The sequence below is a fragment of the Mustela nigripes genome, chromosome 4 (assembly GCF_022355385.1).
Source record: "Mustela nigripes isolate SB6536 chromosome 4, MUSNIG.SB6536, whole genome shotgun sequence".
Taxonomy (NCBI): domain Eukaryota; kingdom Metazoa; phylum Chordata; class Mammalia; order Carnivora; family Mustelidae; genus Mustela; species Mustela nigripes.
Window position 1 is genome coordinate 165,973,112 of NC_081560.1, and position 23,269 is coordinate 165,996,380.

General features: G+C 53.0%; 2 protein-coding genes across 11 annotated transcripts in view; both read left to right on the forward strand.

The window, feature by feature from the left end:
• The window catches only part of GBF1 (golgi brefeldin A resistant guanine nucleotide exchange factor 1), a 122,718-nt gene extending 114,644 nt beyond the window's left edge, over positions 1 to 8,074 (forward strand). For 6 of the 10 annotated variants that reach the window (XM_059398427.1, XM_059398428.1, XM_059398431.1 and 3 more), the window contains 11 exons: positions 2,329 to 2,554; positions 3,072 to 3,232; positions 3,365 to 3,611; positions 3,736 to 3,941; positions 5,044 to 5,194; positions 5,301 to 5,431; positions 5,630 to 5,731; positions 6,008 to 6,121; positions 6,266 to 6,446; positions 6,610 to 6,738; positions 7,228 to 8,074. In XM_059398427.1, the coding sequence (XP_059254410.1) occupies positions 2,329 to 2,554; positions 3,072 to 3,232; positions 3,365 to 3,611; positions 3,736 to 3,941; positions 5,044 to 5,194; positions 5,301 to 5,431; positions 5,630 to 5,731; positions 6,008 to 6,121; positions 6,266 to 6,446; positions 6,610 to 6,738; positions 7,228 to 7,508 (1,929 nt within the window). In that variant the 3' untranslated portion in view covers positions 7,509 to 8,074. The remainder of the gene's footprint in view (positions 1 to 2,328; positions 2,555 to 3,071; positions 3,233 to 3,364; positions 3,612 to 3,735; positions 3,942 to 5,043; positions 5,195 to 5,300; positions 5,432 to 5,629; positions 5,732 to 6,007; positions 6,122 to 6,265; positions 6,447 to 6,609; positions 6,739 to 7,227) is intronic. The other 4 variants (XM_059398429.1, XM_059398430.1, XM_059398436.1 and 1 more) reach the window with 1 other exon arrangement.
• A 7,303-nt stretch (positions 8,075 to 15,377) lies between these two features.
• On the forward strand, positions 15,378 to 23,241 carry NFKB2 (nuclear factor kappa B subunit 2). The gene is made up of 23 exons (XM_059398444.1): positions 15,378 to 15,486; positions 16,843 to 16,935; positions 17,212 to 17,293; positions 17,404 to 17,444; positions 17,704 to 17,802; positions 17,882 to 18,033; positions 18,259 to 18,365; positions 18,466 to 18,624; positions 18,916 to 19,020; positions 19,149 to 19,234; positions 19,329 to 19,467; positions 19,694 to 19,822; positions 19,952 to 20,161; positions 20,240 to 20,381; positions 20,793 to 20,907; positions 20,998 to 21,211; positions 21,375 to 21,544; positions 21,668 to 21,770; positions 21,898 to 22,049; positions 22,166 to 22,235; positions 22,448 to 22,620; positions 22,746 to 22,857; positions 22,960 to 23,241. Exons 2-23 carry the CDS (start codon positions 16,915 to 16,917, stop codon positions 23,079 to 23,081), a joined length of 2,703 nt encoding a protein of 900 aa, XP_059254427.1. The 5' UTR covers positions 15,378 to 15,486; positions 16,843 to 16,914; the 3' UTR covers positions 23,082 to 23,241.
• The last annotated feature ends 28 nt before the right edge of the window (positions 23,242 to 23,269 follow it).

Sequence of the window (23,269 nt, forward strand, 5' to 3'; positions counted from 1 at the left end):
CGAAGGCAGCGGCTTAACCCACTGAGCCACCCAGGCGCCCAAATTAATTCTTTTTTAAAGATTTTATTTATTTGACAGAGAGAGATCACAAGTAGGCGGAGAGGCAGGCAGAGAGAGAGAGAGGGAAGCAGGCTCCCTGCTGAGCAGAGAGCTCGATGCGGGACTCAATCCCAGGACCCTGAGATCATGACCTGAGCCGAAGGCAGCGGCTTAACCCACTGAGCCACCCAGGCACCCCATAAATTAATTTTTAAGTTATTTTTATTAACATAAAATGTATTGCTCCAGTGGTACAGGTCTGTGAATCATCAGGCTTACACATTTCACAGCACTAACCATAGCACATACCCTTCCTAGTGTCTATAACCCAGCCACCCTCTCCCTACTCCCTTGCCCCCAGCAACCCTCTATCTGTTTAGATCTTTTTTTTTTTTTAATATTTATTTATTTATTTGAGAGAGATTGTGATCATGGGGGAGGGACAGAGGAAGATGGAGAGAGAGAGACGCTCAAGCAGACTCCCTGCTCAGCAGGGAGCCTGACACAGGGCTGAATCTCCCTGAGATCATGACCTGAGCCAAAATCAAGAGTTGGACACTTAACTGACTGCGCCATATAGGTGTCTCTCAAAATGAATCATAGATTTAAATGTAAAATGTAGAATTATGAAACCTTTAGGAAGAAAGCTAGGAGAATATGTTCAGGAGCTAGGAAAAGAATTCTTAGGCTTGACACCAAAAGTGCAGTCCATAAAAGGAAAAATTGGTAAATTGAACTTCATCAATTTTAAGAACTTATACTTTAGGGGTGCCTGGCTGGCTCAGTCAGTTAAGCATCCAACTCTCGGTGTTGGCTCCGGTCATGATCTCAGGGTCTTGGGATTGAGCCCTCCATTGTGCTCCATGGGGAATCTACTTGAGATTCTCTCCCTCTCACTCTCCCTCTGCCCTTCTCCTGGCTCATGCATACATGCACGCACTCTCTCTCTCTCAAATAAGTAAATCTTTAAAAAAAAAAAAAAAAACTTGTATTCTTTGGAAGGTCATGTGAAAAGGATGAAAAGATAAGGAGCATATCTTTGCAAACTACACATCTGAAAAAAACTAATACGTAAAATATAAAAGAACTCAAAATACAACAGTAAGAAAACAATCCAATTAGAAAATGGGCAAAAGAAATGAACAGACATTTCACTGAAGAAGATACACAGATGGCAAATAAGCACATGAAAATATTTTAGTGATGTTCAGCATCATTAGCCAGCAGGGAAAGGAAATTGAAATCATGATGAGATATCACTAACTACCTGTCAGAATGACTAAAGTAAAAAATAGTGCTAATACCAAACATTGGCAAGGATGACATTTCTGGATACTAATAGTAAACGTATAGAAAAGGAAACCAACAACACAATATCATTTACATTTGCTTCAGTGAAATGAAATGTTGAGTGAGAATGTAAAATGGTACAGCTCCTCTGTTAGCAGTTTCTTAATAGAACTAAACATGCAGTTACTCACACAATTCAGCAGTCGTACTCTTGGGCATTTATCTCAGAGATATTAAAGCTTACCTTCTCATAAAAACCTATTCATGAATGGTCATAGATTGAGCCCCACAACCATGAGATAATGACCTGAGCCAAAATGAAGAGTTGAACCTCTATATTACTTATATTTTATTGTATTATTTTTTACAACTACATATGAATCTATAGCTCAATAAAAATTTTAATTAAAAAAAAAACTGGGGCGCCTGGGTGGCTCAGTGGGTTAAGCCGCTGCCTTCGGCTCAGGTCATGATCTCAGGGTCCTGGGATCGAGTCCCGCATCGGGCTCTCTGCTCAGCAGGGAGCCTGCTTCCTCCTCTCTCTCTCTCTGCCTGCCTCTCTGCCTACTTGTGATCTGTCTCTGTCAAATAAATAAATAAAATCTTTAAAAAAAAAAAATAAATAAATAAATAAAAATAAATAAAAAAATAAAAAAAAAACTGAAGAAGGGGCGCCTGGATGACTCGGTTAAGGGTCTGCCTTCGACTCAGGTTATGATCCCAGGATTCTGGGATTGAGTCCTGCATTGGGCTCCCTGCTCAGCAGGGAGCCAGCTTCTCCCTCTGTCCCTCCCCCAACTCATGGGCGCTCGCTCGCTCACTGTCTCTTGGGGAAAAAAAAAAATCTTAAAAAAAAAACCAACCTGAAGAAAAGACCAGCAGCAGTACTCTTAGGTGGGTTCTAACCAAACCATCCTCACTGACCTAAGGAAACTGGTAAGGAAGGGGTCTAGACAAGAAGCTGTGTGCTCACTTACTGCTCCCCACCCACACACCCAGGTGCTGCTCTCCCTGCGCATTTTGCTGCTAATGAAGCCCAGCGTGCTGTCCCGAGTCAGTCACCAGGTAGCCTATGGGCTCCATGAACTTCTTAAGACCAACGCAGCCAACATCCACTCAGGTGATGACTGGGCCACCCTCTTCACACTGCTGGAATGTATTGGCTCAGGTGTAAAGCCACCAGCTGCCCTGCAAGCCACAGCCAGGGCTGATGGACCTGATGCTGGTAAGCCGTTTCCCAGGGAGACCCTCATTAGTGGATAAACAGTTATGGCCCCAGAGGTTGAGGCAAGAAAACAAAATAGAGGTTTTTTTATTAGCAGATTGAACACTCTTGACTGCCACCATCTGCTTCCAGAGCTTCCTATATCCACTGACATTTCCCCAGCACTCATGGGTTAAACAGCATGAAGGCTAGTAGGCAACAGAGATGTCTATGACACTAGGCTTCCTACTGTCCTAAGGACTATTTTCTCGGAAACTATGTCCTCACCACCAACCCCATGCCCGGACAGCTGCTACTAGATGCCATCAGGAGCCCAAATTAGCCTGTTGCCCCATTTGGTCAAGAGACAATCTGTCCAGACTGTCCTTCAGCCCCTTGGTGACAGGACGGAGAAACTAAGCTGGACCAAGAGAGAGGAGAGGCCAGGCTTGAGCACCTACTTCTTAGAACTAAAATCATCCTTCATCCCAGTGTAGCCATTTCCACCCTGACTCTGCCCTTCTCCCTGCTGACTTAGGGGCCCAATCAGACAGCGAACTCCCATCCTACCATCAGAATGATGTGAGCCTGGACCGAGGATACACTTCTGATTCAGAGGTCTATGCTGACCATTGCAGGCCTGGCAAGATCCACCGATCAGCGACAGATGCTGATGTGGTAAACAGCGGCTGGTTAGTGGTGAGTGAGCATATGGGCAATGGGTGAGTCTTCCCTCCTTGGCCTGGGGGAAAGATTCCTGGTCCTCCAGAGGGCATCTGAGGGAAGATCAGGCTCAAGCCTGGGTTCCCAGCAACTCTGTGTACTTTACAGGTGGGGAAGGATGACATCGATAACTCCAAGCCAGGTCCTGGGCCCAGCCGACTAGGCCCTTCACCCCTGGTCAATCAGTACAGCCTAACAGTGGGGCTGGACCTCGGGCCACACGACACTAAGTCCCTGCTTAAATGTGTAGAATCTCTGTCCTTCATCGTGCGTGATGCTGCCCACATTACACCTGACAACTTTGAGCTCTGCGTCAAGACTCTCCGCATCTTTGTGGAGGCCAGTCTGAATGGCGGTGGGTTACCCAGTGAAGGGGCAGCTGGGGGGTAGCCATGTGAATATATGGGGGAAAGGGAGGAAAAGGTAGGCCATCTGTGTCCATGGATATAGAAATGTGACCTGGGTCTGGCTTTGCTCAGGGTGCAAGTCCCAGGAGAAACGTGGCAAGAGTCACAAGTATGATAACAAAGGAAACCGCTTCAAGAAGAAATCCAAGGAAGGCTCAGTGCTTCGACGGCCTCGAACCTCCAGCCAGCATGCCACTCGGGGTGGGCACAGTGACGATGATGAGGATGAAGGTGTGCCTGCCAGCTACCACACGGTGTCTTTACAGGTCAGTCAGGACGTAAGTATGGCATCCTTTACTTCCTCTCCTCTCGCCGCCCCTGATGTTGGGATTGTGGGCAGGGCCAGGGACAGCCAGGGCTCTGAGGAAGGGCCTATGTTTTCCAACCCAGGCCCTCAGCCACCACTTCCAAATTGTTCCCCATCCAAAACCACTGTAAATCTCTGCTTAATATTCGAGGTTTATGTTTTGAATAAGTAATACATGTACGTGGTGCAACGTACAGAAGTACAAAAGGGTAAACGGATAAAAGTAAGTCCTGTTCCATTCCTGACCCCAGCTGCTAAGTTACCCTCCCCAGAGGTAGACGTTGCCACTAGTTTCTTGTCTATCCTTCCAGAATTATTCTTTGTCTGTTCAAGGCACATAAAATTTATTTTACAAGCAGACTTTATATCACTAAATAAATGGAGAACTAATTGCCTTAAATAGAATAACCTTAGAAAAATGATGAAAACAGGGACGCCTGGGTGGCTCAGTTGGTTAAGCGGCTGCCTTCGGCTCAGGTCATGATCCCAGCGTCCTGGGATCGAGTCCCACATCGGGCTCCTTGCTTGGCAGGGCGCCTGCTTCTCCCTCTGCCTCTAGCCTGCCACTCTGTCTGCCTGTGCTTGCGCTCTGTATCTCTCTCTCTAACAAATAAATAAAAATCTTTAAAAAAAAAAAAAAAAGAAAAATGATGAAAACAAAAAATTACTGAGGTTAACTGGACACTATTGCCCACCACAGCCTCTGAGCCTGAGCTTTGCTTTCTGGTTTTAAAATGAAATTAACAAGGTGAGGCTTTATCTGTCATCAGGAGGTATGAGAGAGAATTAAGAAGAAAGTACCTTTTTCACCATGTAACTCATTGTTGTTAAACACTCATTCCACATACTTCTGACATCTCCTCCACTGTAATACCCAACTTTGGGAAACACTGGCTGGCAGAGGACAACCAGCTCATGAAGTTGAGGAGAAAAGAAGGGTGAGGGGTGGAGTATGGTATGACTGGTGTGACTGGGACTAGGGACTCCTTTGAGGACTCAGTAAGGGACATTGTTGAGAGGGGCATCACCCAGACCTTACCCCATCTCATACCCTGCCCCTCCTGTGACTCCAGTTGTTAGACCTGATGCACACCCTGCACACTCGAGCGGCCTCCATCTACAGCTCTTGGGCAGAGGAGCAGCGCCACCTAGAGACAGGTGGCCGGAAGATCGAAGCGGATTCACGCACCCTCTGGGCCCACTGCTGGTGCCCGTTACTGCAGGGTAAACCTCAGGGGAGCAGGCAGGGCAGGGGCTGAGGCGGAGCTGGAACTTGGGGAGTACCAGGACCAGGATGCCTGAAGGATCCTGAGCCTCTTCTCACTCTCAGGCATCGCCTGCCTGTGCTGTGATGCCCGGCGCCAGGTGCGGATGCAGGCACTGACCTATCTGCAGCGAGCCCTGCTGGTACATGATCTGCAAAAGCTAGATGCCCTGGAGTGGGAGTCCTGTTTTAACAAGGTGGGACTTTCCTCTAGTCTTAAAGCTCATATCCTTAGGACAGGGAGAACTGGGCAACCTGAAAAGCCCCTAATGTCAGTCCTCGGTCTGCATCCTGCCTTTCCTTCTGCTCTGTGCTTATCCATCCCAGCCCCTGGCTTTCTTGGAGTAAGGCTGCCAACTGACCTGTTAGGGACACGTTGGCTCTTTACCTACCAGGTGCTGTTTCCTCTGCTGACCAAGCTCTTAGAGAATATCAGCCCTGCAGATGTGGGCGGGATGGAGGAGACTCGGATGAGGGCTTCCACACTGCTGTCTAAGGTACTGCTCACCGCCCTCCCCAACCACTCTCCCCACACCTGCCTTTATGCAAGGAGGAAAGCCAGGGCTTCGGCTGGGCCCTAGAAATGCAATGTGGGGGCTCGGGACCCTCGGCTATGGAGACTCATCAGGACCCAGGGACCTGGGAGGATACTGGCATTCAGAGGAATCTCTGATTTAGAATTCCCATGCAAGACAGGGCAGGCTTGCCTCCCAGCCTTACAGAGGGATGTAGATAGATCCAACCCTTCATTAAAAGGGGCTGGCGGGCCTTAGGTCTTCCTGCAGCACCTGTCTCCACTGCTGTCACTCTCTACTTTTGCGGCGCTCTGGCTGACCATTCTGGACTTCATGGACAAGTATATGCACGCAGGCTCCAGTGACTTACTGGTATGTTCTACCTCAACCCAGCTCCCACTGCCTGCTTCCTCTCCCACCTGCAGGAGACACCATGCTGTTTTCCTCTTGGGGGCTGCCTCCTCCTTACCATATCCCCCGCAATGCCCTCTTTACATGGTCCTACTGTCACCACAGTCAGAGGCCATCCCTGAGTCTCTGAAGAACATGCTTCTGGTGATGGACACAGCAGAGATTTTCCACAATGCTGACGCCCGAGGAGGCAGCCCCTCAGCCCTCTGGGAGATTACCTGGGAGCGCATTGACTGTTTTCTGCCCCACCTACGAGACGAGCTCTTCAAGCAGACTGTCATCCAGGGTAGGGGGCTTAGTTCAGCTTTGTCAAAAGAGTCCTCATTATAGAGTCTGGAGCTAATAATTAGTTCTCTGTACTCTTATCAGCGGCAAGACTGGTGGGTAGCCAGGGCTGTGCTTGAAAGAAAACACTAAGAGCTGCCATCTGGTTGTTCTGCCTTCCCCAGACCCCATGCCCATGGAGCCGCATGCCCAAAAACCTCTGGCCTCAGCCCACATGACTCCTGCTGCTGGGGACACAAGGACACCTGGCCATCCACCTCCCCCAGAGATGCCTTCCGAGCTAGGGGCCTGTGGTGAGTCCTTTTGAGTTAGCCTTCTGGGTGTTGAGCAGAAAGTAGGAAGCCTAAGACAAGGCCCACGGTAGTTTGGGATTACTGCTGAGCATGGGCTGTGAGCCAGGGGAAGGAGGGACCCAGAGTATTTCTGTAGCCTGCTCTTCCTGTGGGAGGTAGCAGGACCAAGTAAGTGGTGATGAGCTACCTGCTCGAGATTTTCGGGCTTGGAAGGAGAAGGCTGGATCAGGAAATTGGAATAAATATGCAGAGTTTGCCCTTTGGGGATTCTAGTAAAGATCAGATCAGAACTTAGCTGACTGAAGGTACAGCAAAGGAGGTAGAAGGTAGATAAAAGAAAACTGGATATTGAATGAGTTTCAAAGGCATATTCCCAACTACTTAGCCTGTCAGGGGTCATTTTGTTCACAGGAATGGGGAGAAGCAGAGGTTAGGTAAACCAGCTGCGGGCTGTGAAGGAGTCTGACCAGCCCCTTGCTCTCCCTGTAGACTTTGAGAAGCCTGAGAGCCCTCGTCCGGCCAACAGCAGCTCCCCTGGATCACCAGTGGTATCTACCCCCAGCAGACTGAGTCCTACTCCAGATGGGCCTCCTCCGCTGGCTCAGCCCCCACTGATCCTGCAGCCCTTGGCCTCCCCGCTGCAGGTGGGCGTACCCCCCATGGCCCTGCCCATCATCCTCAACCCTGCTCTCATTGAGGCCACCTCACCAGTGCCCCTCCTGGCCACACCCCGCCCCACAGACCCCATGCCCACCTCCGAGGTCAACTAAGGCAGGCCCCTCAGAGATCAGGACCAGTCCTTCCTACCAGACTGTCCTCAGCCACCCTTCCAGCTGTCCCCAGGGCACAAACTTTTCAGGCCCAGCCTGAGCTGCTCTCACTGCTACTTGGAGGGAACCTGAAAAAGAAAAGTTTTATAGCCCCTCTCCTAGGACCCACAATCAGGCTAAGGAACCTTCTTCCTCAGCTCTCCATTCCTGGGGGTCTAACCTGAGAACACATTCAGGTATCACGTGCAATCTGGCAGCCCTGAGAAGGCATCTCTGTGCCAACCCTGTAGTGCCCGTCCTCATGCCCTTCCTGCCCGTGGTCAGGCACTGAGAGCCAAGCCAACCACTCTGCACTTTGTGTCCCTCTCCCATCTCCACTCCCATCAGCGCTGGGCCACCTCCTCCCGTTCTTCCTCTTTTATTAATTAGTCAGTTTGGAAAGTTGATTGGCACCATGGAGGGTTGGCAGGTGGGCTGGACAGAGGGACCACCCACAGGAACATGTACATATGGATAAACAGAACAACAATGGACTTTTTATGATGTAATAAATGTCTTAGTACCAATGTCATTGCCTTACCCTCTGGTTTCCTTCTTGAGCTTATGGACACCATGTTATTGAGATACCCAGATCTTGGCCCTTGCATGAACAGAAGTGAGGCTGAGCCTACCAACAGTCTGGCCCAGGTCGCCCCAGGCCAGCTGCCAGCCAGACGCCAGTGAGGATTCCTTCACCAGTGCTGGTGCCCCACCACCATAGCAGTGCACTCTTGTCACCAGGGATATGCCTGGGGTTTGGGTATTGTCCTCTTCCCTAACTGCTCCAAATATGACACCTGAGACAGTCTAAACTGGGATCAAAGCCAAAGGGAAGGTGAACCAGAGTTAAACTGGGGTCAGAGTCAATGAAAAGGTGAACCAGAATGGAGCTTTAGTTATTCAGAAGTATTCCCTCAGATGTGCCCCACAGTCCAGGAGCACAAAGGGGAGGGGAGCCTGGAGGGCTTAGGAAGGAAGCCGTCTTGCCCACAGTAACAATTGTGTGTTTCTGGGCCCAGGGCATTTGTTTTGGCCCTAGATTGAGGAGGGACAATTTTGTCCACAACTACAGTCTCTACCCATCTCATTTACTGAAGCATGATTGGGGAACCTTCCCCATCCCTCTGCTTTGTGTCTGGGTAAGACAGGTGGGAGAGTGGGGGCCAGGTAGTGTGGCTTTCTGTAGGCTGAGGCACGGTGGGTGGGAGGCAGGGTGCTCTGTGTGATGCTTTCCCAGGTGAAGCATCTACATGTCTCGGCTTCCTCCTCTGCAGTGGTCCCTTCCCTCTCCAGGGGGAGGCCAGGGAGCGGTACCACACCTGTCGTACTAACAGCTAGCTTCTCCCATGGAGACTTTGGGGCACCCACCCTCTCCATTTGGGCCCAGCTTGCTATATGATCCATCAGGAGCTAGAGCTTCCCTTTGCTCAGCACAACTGCCTGGATGTTGCTGGGAGTCGAGACCTCAGGAAGTGCCTTCCCCATGTGTAGGAAAAAGTTCCTTGGAAATAGTAACATTCTGGTGTGGAAAAATAACGACGTGGCATCTCCTACACTAGTTTTTCCCTCTTCCCTTACTTCTACCCGGGGAGTTCAGACCATGCCAGGTTTCGGCACTAACCAGAAGCCTTGCCTGACCCCGTGTCTAGGAAAATTAGGAGTATGGCTGCCCTCCTGATCTGTACTTTCTTGTGTGAATGCTGAGAGGCCTGGGTCTTCGGTAAGGTAGACACTAGGGCCATCAGCTTCAGCTAAGATGTCTCTGTTCTCCCATTTGAGCTCCACAAGCGCTGCCTTTAGAAGCTTCCCTGTGTCCCCCTGTGGGGGAAATAATGTTGGATACTGCAAAGGAATTTGAAGGTCATCCCATGAACAAAAGAATATCACAAGTCTGTGCCCCTCAGTGTGCAAATAGTGGAAAGCAGCTGGACTGATTACAAACGGAGCCTCTCCCCACTAGGTTGCAAAAAACACTTGTCGGAAGTCTCATTCTGTTCAGAAAGATCAGCTGACACATACATGACTTGTGTTATGGACAGTGTTATCCGTGAGAAGGCAAAGAAAGCTACAAAAGAAACTAATATTCAGGCCCCAATTCTAACCAACACAGAAGGGCTTGGTGATGTGGAAGTGACAAAAAAAAAAAAAAAAAAAAAAAAAAAAGCTTGTAGGAAAGTAACAGTGTAATCCAGAGAGAAATGTTGGTCTCGATGATGTCTCCTATATAAGAACTCCAGGGTGTAGCAGATTTCAAGAAGTCTAGAGGAAAGCTACAGACTGAAGGCCAAACGTGGAGAAGGGCATTGTTGGAGCACCTATGTGTCAACAGTAAGTGCGTTGCCCACAACTGTAGATGTGTTTACTCCTACGAGCGAGGCAATGGGTTCAGAGAGGCCAAGTCCCAGGTCTGCCTCACTCTAAACCTCATGGTCTTCACTATGATACTTTCTCAATTCAAGAGTGATGGTGGGGGTGGGGGGTATGGAAATCCTTCAAAGCTACATACATTTTCCATAGCTCTTTTTTTTTTTTAAGATTTTATTTATTTATTTGACAGACAGAAATCACAAGCAGGCAGAGGCAGGTAGAGACAGGAGGAAGCAGGGTCCCGGCAGAGCAGAGAGCCCGATGCGGGGCTGGATCCCAGGACTCTGGGATCATGACCTGAGCCGAAGGCAGAGGCTTTAACCCACTGAGCCACCCAGGCACCCCTCCATAGCTCTTAAGAAATAAAAGGTTGAGGGGCATCTGGGTGGCTCAGTCAGGTGTCTGCCTTTGGCTCAGGTCATGATCTTGGTGTGGTGGGACTGAGCTCCACGTCAGGCTCTCTGCTCAGCAGGGAGTCAGCTTCTCCCTCTCCCTTTGTGATATCTTTAACTCACTCTCAAATAAATAAAATCTTTTTAAAAAAGTAAAACATTGAGCCTCTGAAGGGACATGTTATTTATTACCTAGGGAAATAAGAGTTCACTAGAAAACTGGAAAGAGATGCACAACCAAGAATAAATGAATTTTCTAAGCACATGATAATACAGGAAGGATGAATTACAGAATTAGCTACAAGGGAAACACACGTCCCCCTGCCTCCTCCCCAAATGGTAAGAAGAACAAAAAGTGGGGGTTTTTGAACCCTCAGATATTTACTTTTGTTCAGGGTTCACTGCTTGAGAGGTAAGTGGCCATGAGTAAGCAAGAACCACTCAGCCGCTGGGCTTCAACTGAGGAAAAAGAACTTCTTTTAAAAATATCTATTTGAGGGGCACCTGGGTGGCTCAGTGGGTTAAGCCTCTGCCTTCGGCTCGGGTCATAATCCCAGGGTCCTGGGATCGAGCCCCACATCGGGCTTTCTGCTTTGCAGGGAACCTGCTTCCTCCTCTCTCTCTGCCTGCCTCTCTGCCTACTTGTGATCTCTGTCAGATAAATAAAGAAAAAAATCTTTAAAAAATAAATAAAAAATAAAAATATCTATTTGAGGGTGCCTGGGTGGCTCAGTTGGTTGAGCAACTGCCTTCGGCTTAGGTCACGGTCCTGGAATCCCGGCATCGACTCCCGCTTCGGGCTCCCAGCTCCATGGGGAGTCTGCTTCTCCCTCTGACCTTCTTGCCTCTCATGTTCTCTCTCACTGTCTCTCTCTCAAATAAATAAATAAAATCTTTTTTAAAAAAATCTATTTGAGAGAGAGAATGAGCCACGAGCAGGGGGAACAGCAGAGGAAGAGGGAGAAGCAGACTCCCTGGGAAGCAGAGAGCTGATGCGGGGCTCGATCCCGGGACCCTGGGATCAAGACCTGAGCCAAAGGCAGATGCTTAACCAACTGAGCCACCCAGGTGCCCCCTAGGAAAAAGAACTTTAGTTCAAGTACCCCCTCCTTGAAATAGTCTTCCCTTGGCTGCTGAAACACTTGTTTTCCTTGGTTCTCTTCTACTTCACTGGCTCAGCCTTTTAAATTTCCTTGGTTGGCTCCTCCTCGTTTCTCATCTCTGTAGCCTGTGAAGTTCAGAGCAACCCCGGCTCAACACTTGGTCCTCAACTTCCTTCTCCACACTCAATTGCTGGGTGATGTTGTCTACTGTCAAGACTTTAAATACCACCCACTTTTTGTCCACTACCCCTCATCATCTCCACTTGCAGGCCTCATAGGCTCTCAAATACAACAAACTTAAAGGAAAAATTACCGATGTCCCCTGTACAAATCTGCTCCCCCACTGTGCCCCATGTCACTAAAGGACTTCATTCTTACAGGTTCTCATGCCAAACCTTCCCCAACCCCACCTCATCTTCTACATCCGGTTCCTCAGCAAGTCTTGTCATTTTTATCATTCAAATCTGTTTGCAATGTGACTACCTCTCATCCTCACTCATGATCACCCAAGTCTAAGCCACCATCTGTTGGACCACTGGTCTCCATCCTTCGTTTCAGCCATATACTCTCTCTACTCTCCACAGAGTAAAGTGTATCTTTTTAAAACATGTCATATTGGGACGCCTGGATGGCTCAGTTGGTTGGGTGCCTGATTCTTGTTTTCAGCTCAGGTCATGATCTCCGTGTCATGGGATCGGACCCCACCTGGGGCTCCATGCCCAGTGTAGAATCTGTTTGTCCCTCTCCCTCTGTTCCTCTCCGTACTCTCTCTCGCTCTCTCTCTCTCCAATACATAAATTAAGTCTAAAAAATATATATCATCTCCTTTTCACCCCACTGCTCAAAACCCTCCAGAGGCTTTATTTTATTTTTTTTTTTTGAAAAATTTTATTTATTTGACAGAGCAAAAGAGGGAAAAGCAGACTCCACGCTGAGCAGGGAGCCCGACGTGGAGCTCGATCCCCGGACCCCGGGATCATGACGTGAGCTAAAGGCAGATGCCCAACCTACTGAGCCACCCAGCAGCCCCCTCCAAAGGCTTTACACCTCATTCAGAACAGAGTTCAAAGTTATTACTTTATCCCACCTACCTAAGCTTCTTGCTCTTCCTCAAATATACCGAACACATTTGTACTGAAACTTTTACACTGCTAGTCCCTGCTCCCAGAATGCGTTTCCCTCAGGTATCCACATCACTCCCTCCCTCATTTTTTTCAAGTCACTGTTCAAATGTTACCTCATCAGAGAAGTCTTCCCTCCACTACTACCAAGGAAACCCTTATTACTACCTCCTTGCCTACTTAATTTTTCTGCTAGCACTTATCACCAACTGACCATCCATTTGATTTTTATCTATAAGCGAAGACATTGTGCTCTAGAGTATGCCCTTACTATTGGTGAATGAATGGAGTGAATTTATGGTGCCTCTTCTTTGGGCCAAGTGTAGTGCTAGAGCTAGGTACAGGAATAGGTAGTCATTAGGCTGGAAACTAGTGGAATAAGCAATGAAGAGATTCCTTAATCCCAGTTAGATGAGGCTATAGCAACTGACAATAAACTACTTTGAATCAGTTAAAATCTCCAGGCCCAACGTTGGGAATTGTTGGAGCTGACTGATGAATACACAGGGGTTCATCATACTATTCTATATGTTTGAAATTTGTTAAGGGCTGGCTTTATTTATTTGAAAAAGAGAGAGCACAAACAGGGAGATGGGGAGAGGGAGAAGCAGACTCCCCAATGAACAGGGACCCAGTGCAGGACTCGATTCCAGGACCCCTGGATCACGACCTGAGCCAAGGCAGACACTTAACCAACGGAGCTATCCAGGTGCCCTATGTTTGAGATTTTCTATAATAGAGTTTTTCTTCCTTAAAAATCTTCCAATAAATTACAGCTCAGAATCTTCTATCTAAAAATAGCTCAGCCTCTAGGGGCTCTTATAGAGGTAGTTGTAGAGACTACAACTGGAAGAATTCATGCCAATTCCAGCTGGTAGTTTATGAGTGCTTTGAAAGCACAGTTGTAATCATCGGCAACCAACACAGGCTCACTAAGTTGGAGTATACCAAACTAACCTCATTTCATTTTGATTTAAGGGTTAAGGATCTGGGGTGCCTGGGTGGCTCAGTGGGTTAAAGCCTCTGCCTTCAGCTTAGGTCATGATCCCAGGGTCCTGGGATTGAGCCCCACATTGGGCTCTCTGCTCAGCAGGAAGCCTGCTTCCCCTCTCTCTCTCTGCCTACTTGTGATCTCTGATAAGTAAATAAAATCTTTTTTTAAAAAGGGGGGATGGTTTAAGGATCTGATTTACCAGGGGAATGTAGTAGGCAATATCCCTAGAGTTCAGCAAAATTTTTGGTGGTATCATGATAATCACTTGAGGCTCACGGTGGAATGGAAAGACCTGCTTTGTTTTATATCAGTTTAAGGAAGTGCTTCATTCTAGAATTAATAGACTGGGTATTTTGAACTCTCATTCTGTCCCTTTCTAGCTGTATTTGGTCACTACTTTGCCTCTCTGAGCCATAATTTCATCATCAGGAAAGGTAATATTTACCTCCAAGTGCTGTTGGGAGGAAAATAAGAACTTATACTATTAGTACCTTAACACAGTACCCGCTACCTCCCATTTGTAAGATGAAGAGGAGGGGGAAGTAACAGGAAATAGCTCATATCAAGGGCTGTAACAGTCTACTTTTTATGCAGAACTATGCAGGAGTGTAATTCCATTATCAAGATCAGAGGTGAGGCCTCTGGGTGGCTCAGTGGGTTGAGCGTTTACTTTGGCTCAGGTCATGATCCTGGGGTCCTGGGATCAGCCCCGCAGCATCCCTCTCCCTGCTCAGCAGGGAGTCTGTTTGTCCCTCTCCCTCTGACTCTCCCCCCTTGATCAAGGTCTCACTCACACTCTCTCTTTCGAAGGAATAAATTAAAAAATCTTTAAAATGGGGGGGGGGGGGGAGGTGGTGGTGGTCAGGGGCAAGTTTCTTGGAAAAATCTGAAACAAAAGCCTGTGTTCTACCATGAGCCTAAGGGAGAACGACTCCAAGAGTGGAGATTGCTCATGGCATCTCCTAAAAAGAAACTTTACTTATCACAGATCTTCAGCCTCAGAGTCAGTACTTTATGAAATCCTGTACTGATCTTGCTGCCACTGAAAGTGTTCAAGCGGAGTTGGGAGCTATGTAAAATGCAACTTTCTACACTGGAGGAAGTTCGAACCGTTGAGGTTTGGGATGCATTTTCAATCCCAATGTTCCAGATCTCTGTGATGGATGAGCAAGACCTGAGTCTCTCCGATGAACACCTCTTTTACCTTCCCTGGCGCAGAGCTCCGAAGCTCAGGTCTGGAAGTCTGGCCGCCTGTGACCTGCCATTTATAGAATAAGTTTCAGGTTCAGGTGGTCTCTTCCAGGAGACGCTGAGTAAGGAGACAGGAGAGGATTTTTGGAGTCTCCCTGCGGCTCCAGAGAGGCCACCAGATGGCGCCCCGGAACAGACTGCAAGATCAACTTCCTTCCTCTTCCCCCAACTCTTCCCGGCAGCGGGGCCCCGCTCGGGGCTGGAGACTCGACGGCTGGGGCCAGCCAGCTTCCCCCTGGGGTTCCCCGGCTTCAGAAGTGGCCAAGCGTTAGGCGCGGCATAAGCCGACTAGTAGCAGGGACTGTCAGCTGTCTGGGGTAGGCAGGGTGGGTGTCAGAGACCGGAGCAGGGGCCCTTGGCGCGGGGATGGCGCTCGGTCAGCGAATCCAGCCTCGGGCAGGTCCCTCTGCTAGAGTTCAAGCTTTAGCTGACCGTCATCCTACCTCCCCGCTCTCCTGCGGGAGATAATAGTTCCCCTCCACCGGGGGCGCCCGAGTCGCTCCGGATTGGCTGCACGAGTCCGGAGTTAAACTTTCAGCCAGTGAAAAAGGTTACAGGGCGTGACGCACGGAAACGTCACGGGAATTCCCCCCTCCCGGGGGTGGAAAAGGGGCTTTCCCGGCTGGAGCCCTGGTGGCAGTGGAGCAGTGTCGGGACCCCTCCGAGGTGGGTCGGGCCGGGAGCGAAGCCGGAACCGGAGCCGCCGCCGCGGTGAGTGGCCGGGCCCAGACTCTTGAGTGGCCGGGACACGGGGAAGGGCGGGAGGAGGGCCCTTAACTGACCGACTTCCAGGGCTGGAGAGCGGCTATGCACGCGCGCGCGCGCGCGCACACACACACACACACACACACACACACACGACGCACAGTAACAAGACACACGGATACCCATCGACGTCCTTGTACTAAAAAACCCAAACAACAAAAAAACACCCGGACCATACGTGCACCTACGCGTATACTAGCGGTCGCACAGCATTGTTCCTGTACTCAGACTAGCATACACGTACACGCAAACATGCTCACCCGTGCAAGGTACCTGGACCCATACCCTTCACGCACAAACTCAGATATGCTCACCTGTGTGCTTATATATCAAGACACGCTCAGATACGTCCACGCTGAGAAGTTGAAGGACGCTCACCTGTGCACAGCCTTGCTCACCGGCACACGCATATTGACACCACACGTACACAACATTCACGCAAGCACAGGGGACGACACACTATACCTGCGACAGAAACACGCACTAGAGACACACACAGCTATGGGACTGGGGCAGGGGACATGGACACCGCCCCGGAGCAGGGGCGGTGTTGGAATCCAAAGACTGTTGAGATGTTTCGGGGAGCGGGAACAGAAGAGTCCATCCCAAGAAGGAGACACCCTTCTTTCCCCCGCCCCACGGCCTCAGAGTTCGTTCTCGGGTCAGAACCCCGGGGCCCCCCACTGGGAAGAGCCCCCGCCTACAGGCCTTCGGAAAGGAGGCCTTCCTACTGCAGGAATGTCCCCCCAAAAGCCCCCGGGTGAATCAGCCGTGGCCTCCCTAGGGGTAGAAAATCCCAAGGTTGCTCCAGGGAGGGGAAGGGGGCGGGAGGCGGGCCTGGCCCTAGCCTGAAAGCGTCCGCCAGGTTTGAAAGACCCTGCAGTCCCCGGCGCCTGCCCGGATGTGTGGAAGGGGGCCCAACCAGCAGGGGCGCTTCCCCGGGTCTAGTTGCCCCTCTGCCGGCAGAGAGGCTACTAAGACCTCAGAGCCCAGCTACCACCTCGCACCCCTCCCGCCCCGGGGGCGTGACCAGTGGCGTCATTTCCAGGCCCGCCCCCTCCGGCCCCGCCTCCCCCTGGTATTTTCGGGACTTTCCTAAGCTGTTCTAACTTTCCTGCCGCTTCCCGGGCCCAGCCCAGCTCAGCTCCGGATCTCGCTCTCCACCGGATCTCCCCTGCCACACCCGGACGGGTGGCTGGAAGAGATCAGACCCTCCCCCAAATCTGGGGCCCTCCCGCCCCCCCCCCCCCCCGCCCCGCCCCCCCCCCCCCCCCGCCCCTCCCCCCCCACCCCCCACCCAAGGCGGGCGCCTGAAACTCTGGGAAACGGAACCGGGCCGAAGCCACCCGACAGAGCCGGGCCTAGTCCAGAGACATGGAAAGTTGCTACGACCCAGTGAGTCACGCCTCCTGGCTGTAAAGCCGGCCGGCTGCCCCCACGTCTGTCTGTCTGTCTGCCCGTCTGTCGGAGTCCCCTCTGCTCCCCTGCACCTGTAATGCTCTCTGATTATCTCAACCCACCGGTCAGTCTGTCTGCCTGTCTGCAAACTTCTTCCAGTAGGAGCTTTTTCATGGGCCTGAGGAGGGAAGGGAGCCGTTACTCAGGGCTGGGAAGTGGAGGGCTCTGGGGTGGCTCAGAATCTGTTGTGACTGCGGTCTGTCTCCAAACCAGGCTCTGGATGGCATGATCGAATATGATGACTTCAAATTCGACCCGTCCATTGTGGAGCCGAAGGAGCCAGCCCCAGAGACAGGTAAGTTCCTTATGTTTCCTTGTCTTAGAGTGGGGGAGGGAGGAGCATGTGTCCTCCGGTTTGGGGATGGGCTCAGAAATCCTGGCTCAGCAAGGCCCCTCTGTCCCCAGCTGATGGTCCTTACCTGGTGATAGTGGAACAGCCTAAGCAGGTGAGTGAACAGAGGGATGGTGTGGGGTGACTTCAGCTTTATGGACAGGTGGGGTAGCGGTAGTTGGGTGGCCATGGGAGGGTCACTGATCACAGAGGCCACTTCAGGTTGGAATGGTTGGCTGCTGCTAAGCCCAGTGGTGGTGTGGTTCAGGAGATACTGCCAACTGTTGTGGTCACTGCTGGCTGGGAGTGTGGCTGGCTTGGGGGGAAGGGGGGTCTCTCCTGTTCACAATGTCATTCTGCCCCGGGACATTCAGCGAGGCTTCCGATTTCGATATGGCTGTGAAGGCCCCTCCCATGGAGGATTGCCAGGTGCCTCCAGTGAGAAGGGCCGGAAGACTTATCCCACAGTCAAGGTGAGTCCAGGTGGTGATGGAGGGTGGGCCAATGGACGGTGTGTTCAGGGGCATTACTGACAGCCCTCACCCCTCCCAGATCTGTAACTACGAGGGACCAGCCAAGATTGAGGTGGACCTGGTAACACACAGTGACCCGCCTCGTGCTCATGCCCACAGCCTGGTGGGCAAGCAATGCTCGGAGCTGGGGGTCTGCGCCGTGTCTGTGGGGCCCAAGGACATGACTGCCCAGTAGGTGCTCCCCTCGTTGCCTGCCAGCCCTAGGTCCAAGCCCACTTCTGTGAGCTTAGCATCTGACCAAGGGGAGAGAGGTTGGGCCCAGAACCCAAGGCTCCAAGTAAAAACCGGGAAAGCTTCCTGGAGGAAGTAGGGCTGAGTTGAGCCCTGGCATCGGGGAGGGTGCCTCAGGAGGAAAGAACTGCCTGCAAAGCTTCCGACTGCCCCTCCCCCACCCAGATTTAACAACCTGGGCGTTCTGCATGTTACCAAGAAGAACATGATGGAGATCATGATACAAAAACTTCAGAGGCAGCGACTCCGCTCCAGGCCCCAGGGCCTTACTGGTATGGAGGGAGGAGGGGTCATGGGAGGTGACCGTGGAAGGAGTAGAAGAGGAGGAAGAGGGCAGGGATCACGTGTATGTCCACCATGCCCACTGCCCAGAGGCTGAGCGGCGGGAGCTGGAGCAGGAGGCCAAGGAGCTGAAGAAGGTGATGGACCTGAGCATTGTGAGGCTGCGCTTTTCCGCCTTCCTTCGAGCCAGCGATGGCTCCTTCTCGCTGCCCCTGAAGCCTGTTATTTCCCAGCCCATCCATGACAGCAGTGAGTATCCTGATCATCTGGGTTGCCAGGCCGAGGTGCTAGTGGGAGCATGGGGGCAGTCTCAATCTGTGGAGTCAGACGGGCCCAACTTTGAACTGGCCCCACCACATATGAGCTGAGGAATCTTGAGCAAGTCATTTCCCAAGTATGGCTTCCATCTTGGCTAAATGAAGATACTAGCAATTCCTGTATTTCTTGTGGGTGTTCAAATAATAATACAAAGCACCTGGCTCCATAAATGGAGCCATGGCTATTATGTCATCTCAAGTAATTGAAATCCCACCGCTACAGAGTCTCCTGGGGCCTCAAACCTGAAGATTTCTCGAATGGACAAGACAGCTGGCTCTGTGCGGGGTGGAGATGAGGTCTACCTGCTTTGTGACAAGGTGCAGAAAGGTGAGGCTGGAGCCCAGGCTGGGAGCTAGGGCCACTGCGTATCAAGATGGGGAGCCAGGGCAGCTCTAGGACAAAAGGCCCTGGAGATTCTACTAGAAGCTATGGCCAAGCTTCAATTTTCCCTATAGATGACATTGAAGTTCGGTTCTACGAGGATGATGAGAACGGATGGCAGGCCTTTGGGGATTTCTCTCCCACAGATGTTCATAAACAGGTACCCTAGGGCCAGGGCCAGGGCCTGGGGTGGGGAGGGCACTGAACTAGGCCAAGACCTCAATAACACCTTATGTCCTCCAACCCCCTGCCAGTATGCCATTGTGTTCCGGACACCCCCCTATCACAAGATGAAGATTGAGCGTCCTGTAACCGTGTTCCTGCAGCTGAAACGCAAGCGGGGCGGGGATGTGTCCGACTCCAAACAGTTCACCTATTACCCTCTGGTGGAAGGTGGAGCTGGGCTGAGGGGTGGGGGGGAGCCCTGGGCTGGGCTGTCCCGGAACTAGATCAGGGGACCCGTGAGTCAAGTCAGGAGTGGGGAAGGCCCCAGGAAGAGGTGGTCCTAGGAGCACCCTGAGGGCTTTTGGTGGGAGGGCCAGGACCAAACTCTGGACAGAGCTGTTGAAGCATGGTGCAGAAGTTGGGGTTTTAACCTCTGTTTTCCCTCTGGCCCCAGACAAGGAGGAGGTGCAGCGGAAACGGAGGAAAGCCTTGCCTACCTTCTCGCAGCCCTTCGGGGGTGGCTCCCACATGGGTGGAGGCTCTGGGGGCTCGGCTGGGGGTTATGGAGGAGCTGGAGGAGGAGGTGAGGGGCTGCTGGTAGCGGGAAGGGGGAGGGAGGAGGGAGGATGGGTAAGGAGAGAAGTTGGGGGGTTAGAAATCTGGGAGAGTCCTGGCTGGTGCCCCCTACCCACAGCCCGGCCTGTATCCGCAGGTGGCAGCCTCGGCTTTTTCCCCTCCTCCTTGGCCTACAGCCCCTACCCGTCGGGCTCGGCCCCGATGGGCTGCTACCCCGGAGGCGGGGGCGGGGCGCAGATGGCCGCCGAGGCACCCCGCGTGGCTGCCGGGGAGGAAGCAGCGGAGCCGAGCGCGTCCCCCCTGACCCCCCACCGCGAACCGCAGGCCCCGGACCTGCTGCAGCGAGGTACAGCCTCTTGAATCCGGGCGGTCGGGACGCTGCGGGTGGGGACCGAGCCCGTGCCGACGCCCCTGTCGCCCGCAGCCCGGGAGTACAACGCGCGCCTGTTCGGCCTGGCGCAGCGCAGCGCCCGAGCTCTGCTCGACTACGGCGTCACGGCGGACGCGCGCGCCCTGCTGGCAGGACAGCGCCACCTGCTGACGGCTCAGGACGAGAACGGAGACACGTAGGTGGGCGGGCGGCCGGGCGGGCGGCAGACCCAGGTTCCCAGGGCCCGTCAGGGACTTGGAGCGCGAAGGAAGGTTGTGGGGTGCGGGACGGGGAAGGAAGTTGCAAGGAGCCAGGGCTGTAGAGTCGGACGGACCCGGTTCCAAGTCCGGCCTCGCTATGTACTAGCTGCGCTCAAGGTACTTGATCTATCCCCACTTCAGTTCTGTTGGCTATTGAGAGAGCACCATAGTACCGACATACTGATCACGGTGCGCAGAAGGACTAAGTTCGGGTGCAGCGATGGCCCTGGAGACGTTTGAGTTCCACAAGCCCCAGTGACAGATCGTGGAGGCAGTGGGATTTTGAGGGTAGAGGATGCTGAGTGGCTGGGCTCTCTAAGCCGCAGTCTCACTCTCACATTCCTCAGGCCACTGCACCTCGCCATCATCCATGGGCAGACCAGTGTCATAGAGCAAATAGCCCACGTCATCTACCACGCCCGGCATCTCGGTGTTGTCAACCTCACCAATCACCTGCACCAGGTGAGGGGCACCTAGGATGAGGGGGCAGGAGTTGGAAGGCAGGGGGGCCGAGGCTGGGGGTGGACCTGGCTCATTCCACCTCGTCCCCAGACGCCACTGCACCTGGCAGTGATCACCGGGCAGACGAGGGTGGTGAGCTTCCTGCTGCAGGTGGGCGCAGACCCAGCCCTGCTGGACCGGCATGGAGACTCCGCGGTGCACCTGGCTCTGCGGGCGGGGGCCAGTGCCCCCGACCTGCTTCGTACCCTGCTGCACAGCGGGGTTCCCGCCATGCACCAGCTGTTGCACATGCCGGACTTTGAGGGTGAGTTCATCACCTCTGGACTGGGGGGAGGCTGGGCAGGGGCAAAGGTGTGGACCAGGGAGGGTGCATGGTGAGTGCCTGGTGTGAATGCGAGGTGTTGATGTCAGCTGCTCAGGGGGCTACGTTGGGGTCGCAGCCGTGGGCTGAGTGTCTGTGTCCCTAGGTCTGTACCCAATACACCTGGCAGTCCACGCCCGAAGCCCCGAGTGTCTGGATCTCTTGGTCGACAGTGGGGCTGAAGTAGAGGCTGCAGAACGGCAGGGGGGCCGGACAGCCCTACATCTAGCCACGGAGATGGAGGAGCTGGGCTTGGTCACACATCTGGTCACCAAGGTGGGACTGAGGATTGGTGAGGAGGCGGGGCCAAGGATTGTAGAACCAGGGACGGTGAAGATGCAGGGAAAGGGGAGACCAGACAGTGGATGCTGGGATCAACCACTCCCTTGCATCCCACAGCTCCGTGCCAACGTGAATGCCCGCACCTTTGCCGGAAACACACCCCTACACCTGGCGGCTGGATTGGGATCCCCCACCCTCACCCGCCTCCTCCTGAAGGCTGGTGAGTCTCATCCTTGGAGCCCATGAACAGGGCTGGTGGGGAGGAAAAGAGGTGCCTCCCAGTCCCCCCTTTGCAGTTCTCAATGTGGGCTCCCCTTGTCCCTCCTCACAACTACCTTCCTCCCCAGGGGCTGATATCCTCGCAGAGAATGAAGAGCCCCTGTGCCCACTGCCTTCGCCCCCCACCTCTGGTAGCGACTCAGATTCTGAGGGACCTGAGAGAGACACCCGAGGCAGCTTCCGGGGCCACACACCTCTTGACCTCACTCGTAGCACCAAGGTGAGGCTAGCCTGGAACAGGAGGCCCCAGGGAATGGGGTACCTGGTGGGCTTATGGCTGGTGCCCGGACTTGAGGCCTGGGGTGGAAGGTTGTCAAACTGAGGCTGTCTCCCTAGGTGAAGACCTTGCTGCTAAATGCTGCTCAGGATGCCACGGCACCCCCCCTCACGCCGCCCAGCCCTGCAGGTGAGAGCTCTTCCCCTGGGGCAGACTGCAGGCCCCTGCTCACGGAGGTCCTTCTTTAGAACCTCTAAAGCAGGGCTCCCTTGCTCCCTTCCTGTTGCCACGCACTGCCCTGGTACCAACTGCCTCACCTGTCAGACTCCCTGGAGAGCAAGGTGTCTGCCTGGGCCTGTCTCTGGGCCTAACAGATACAGCTGCATGTGTGTCCCTATCAGGGCCAGAGCCACCACTTGAGGATACAGCCTTACAGAACCTGGAGCATCTGCTAGATGGGCCAGGAGCCCAGGGCAGCTGGGCAGAACTGGCAGAACGGCTGGGGCTGCGCAGTCTGGTGGACACGTACCGGAAGACCGCCTCACCCAGCGGCAGCCTCCTGCGCAGTTACAAGGTCAGCTGGTCCCCATCCCCTGCTCCGAGCCTGGCTTCTTTCCCCTGTCTCAGATCTCAGGGGCTCCCTTGGCCCCAGGGCTCCTGATCCTACATTCCAATCTCCTGCCTCTTCCTTCTCCCCAGCTGGCTGGTGGGGACTTGGCAGGCCTGCTGGGCGCCCTGTCTGACATGGGCCTGGAGGAAGGAGTGAGGCTGCTGAGGGGCCCTGAGGCCCGAGACAAGCTGCCCAGCACAGGTAAAGGGGTCCTACCTGGAACGCAGATCCGGGCCTGGAGGGTGGGAGGCCTAAGACCTTAAACGTTTCCCGTCGCCTTCCCTGTGCCCATTCGCCTAGCAGAGGTGAAGGAGGACAGTGCATACGGGAGCGAGTCGGTGGAGCAGGAGGCAGAGAAGCTGGGCTCACCCCCTGAGCCACCAGGAGGGCTCTGCCATGGGCACCCCCAGCCTCAGGTGCACTGAACTGCTGCCCACCCACCAGCCCCTCCCCAGGCCCCTCTGTACAGCACCCCTGCCTATTCCAGTTCTTATTTAACACCCCGTGCCCACCCCTCTGTTGGGGCAAATAAAGGATTCTCATGGGAAAGGGAGAAGGCACGGCCCCCTCCCTAACTTATGGCTACCCCTGATGTGACTCTCGTCCCTGGAAC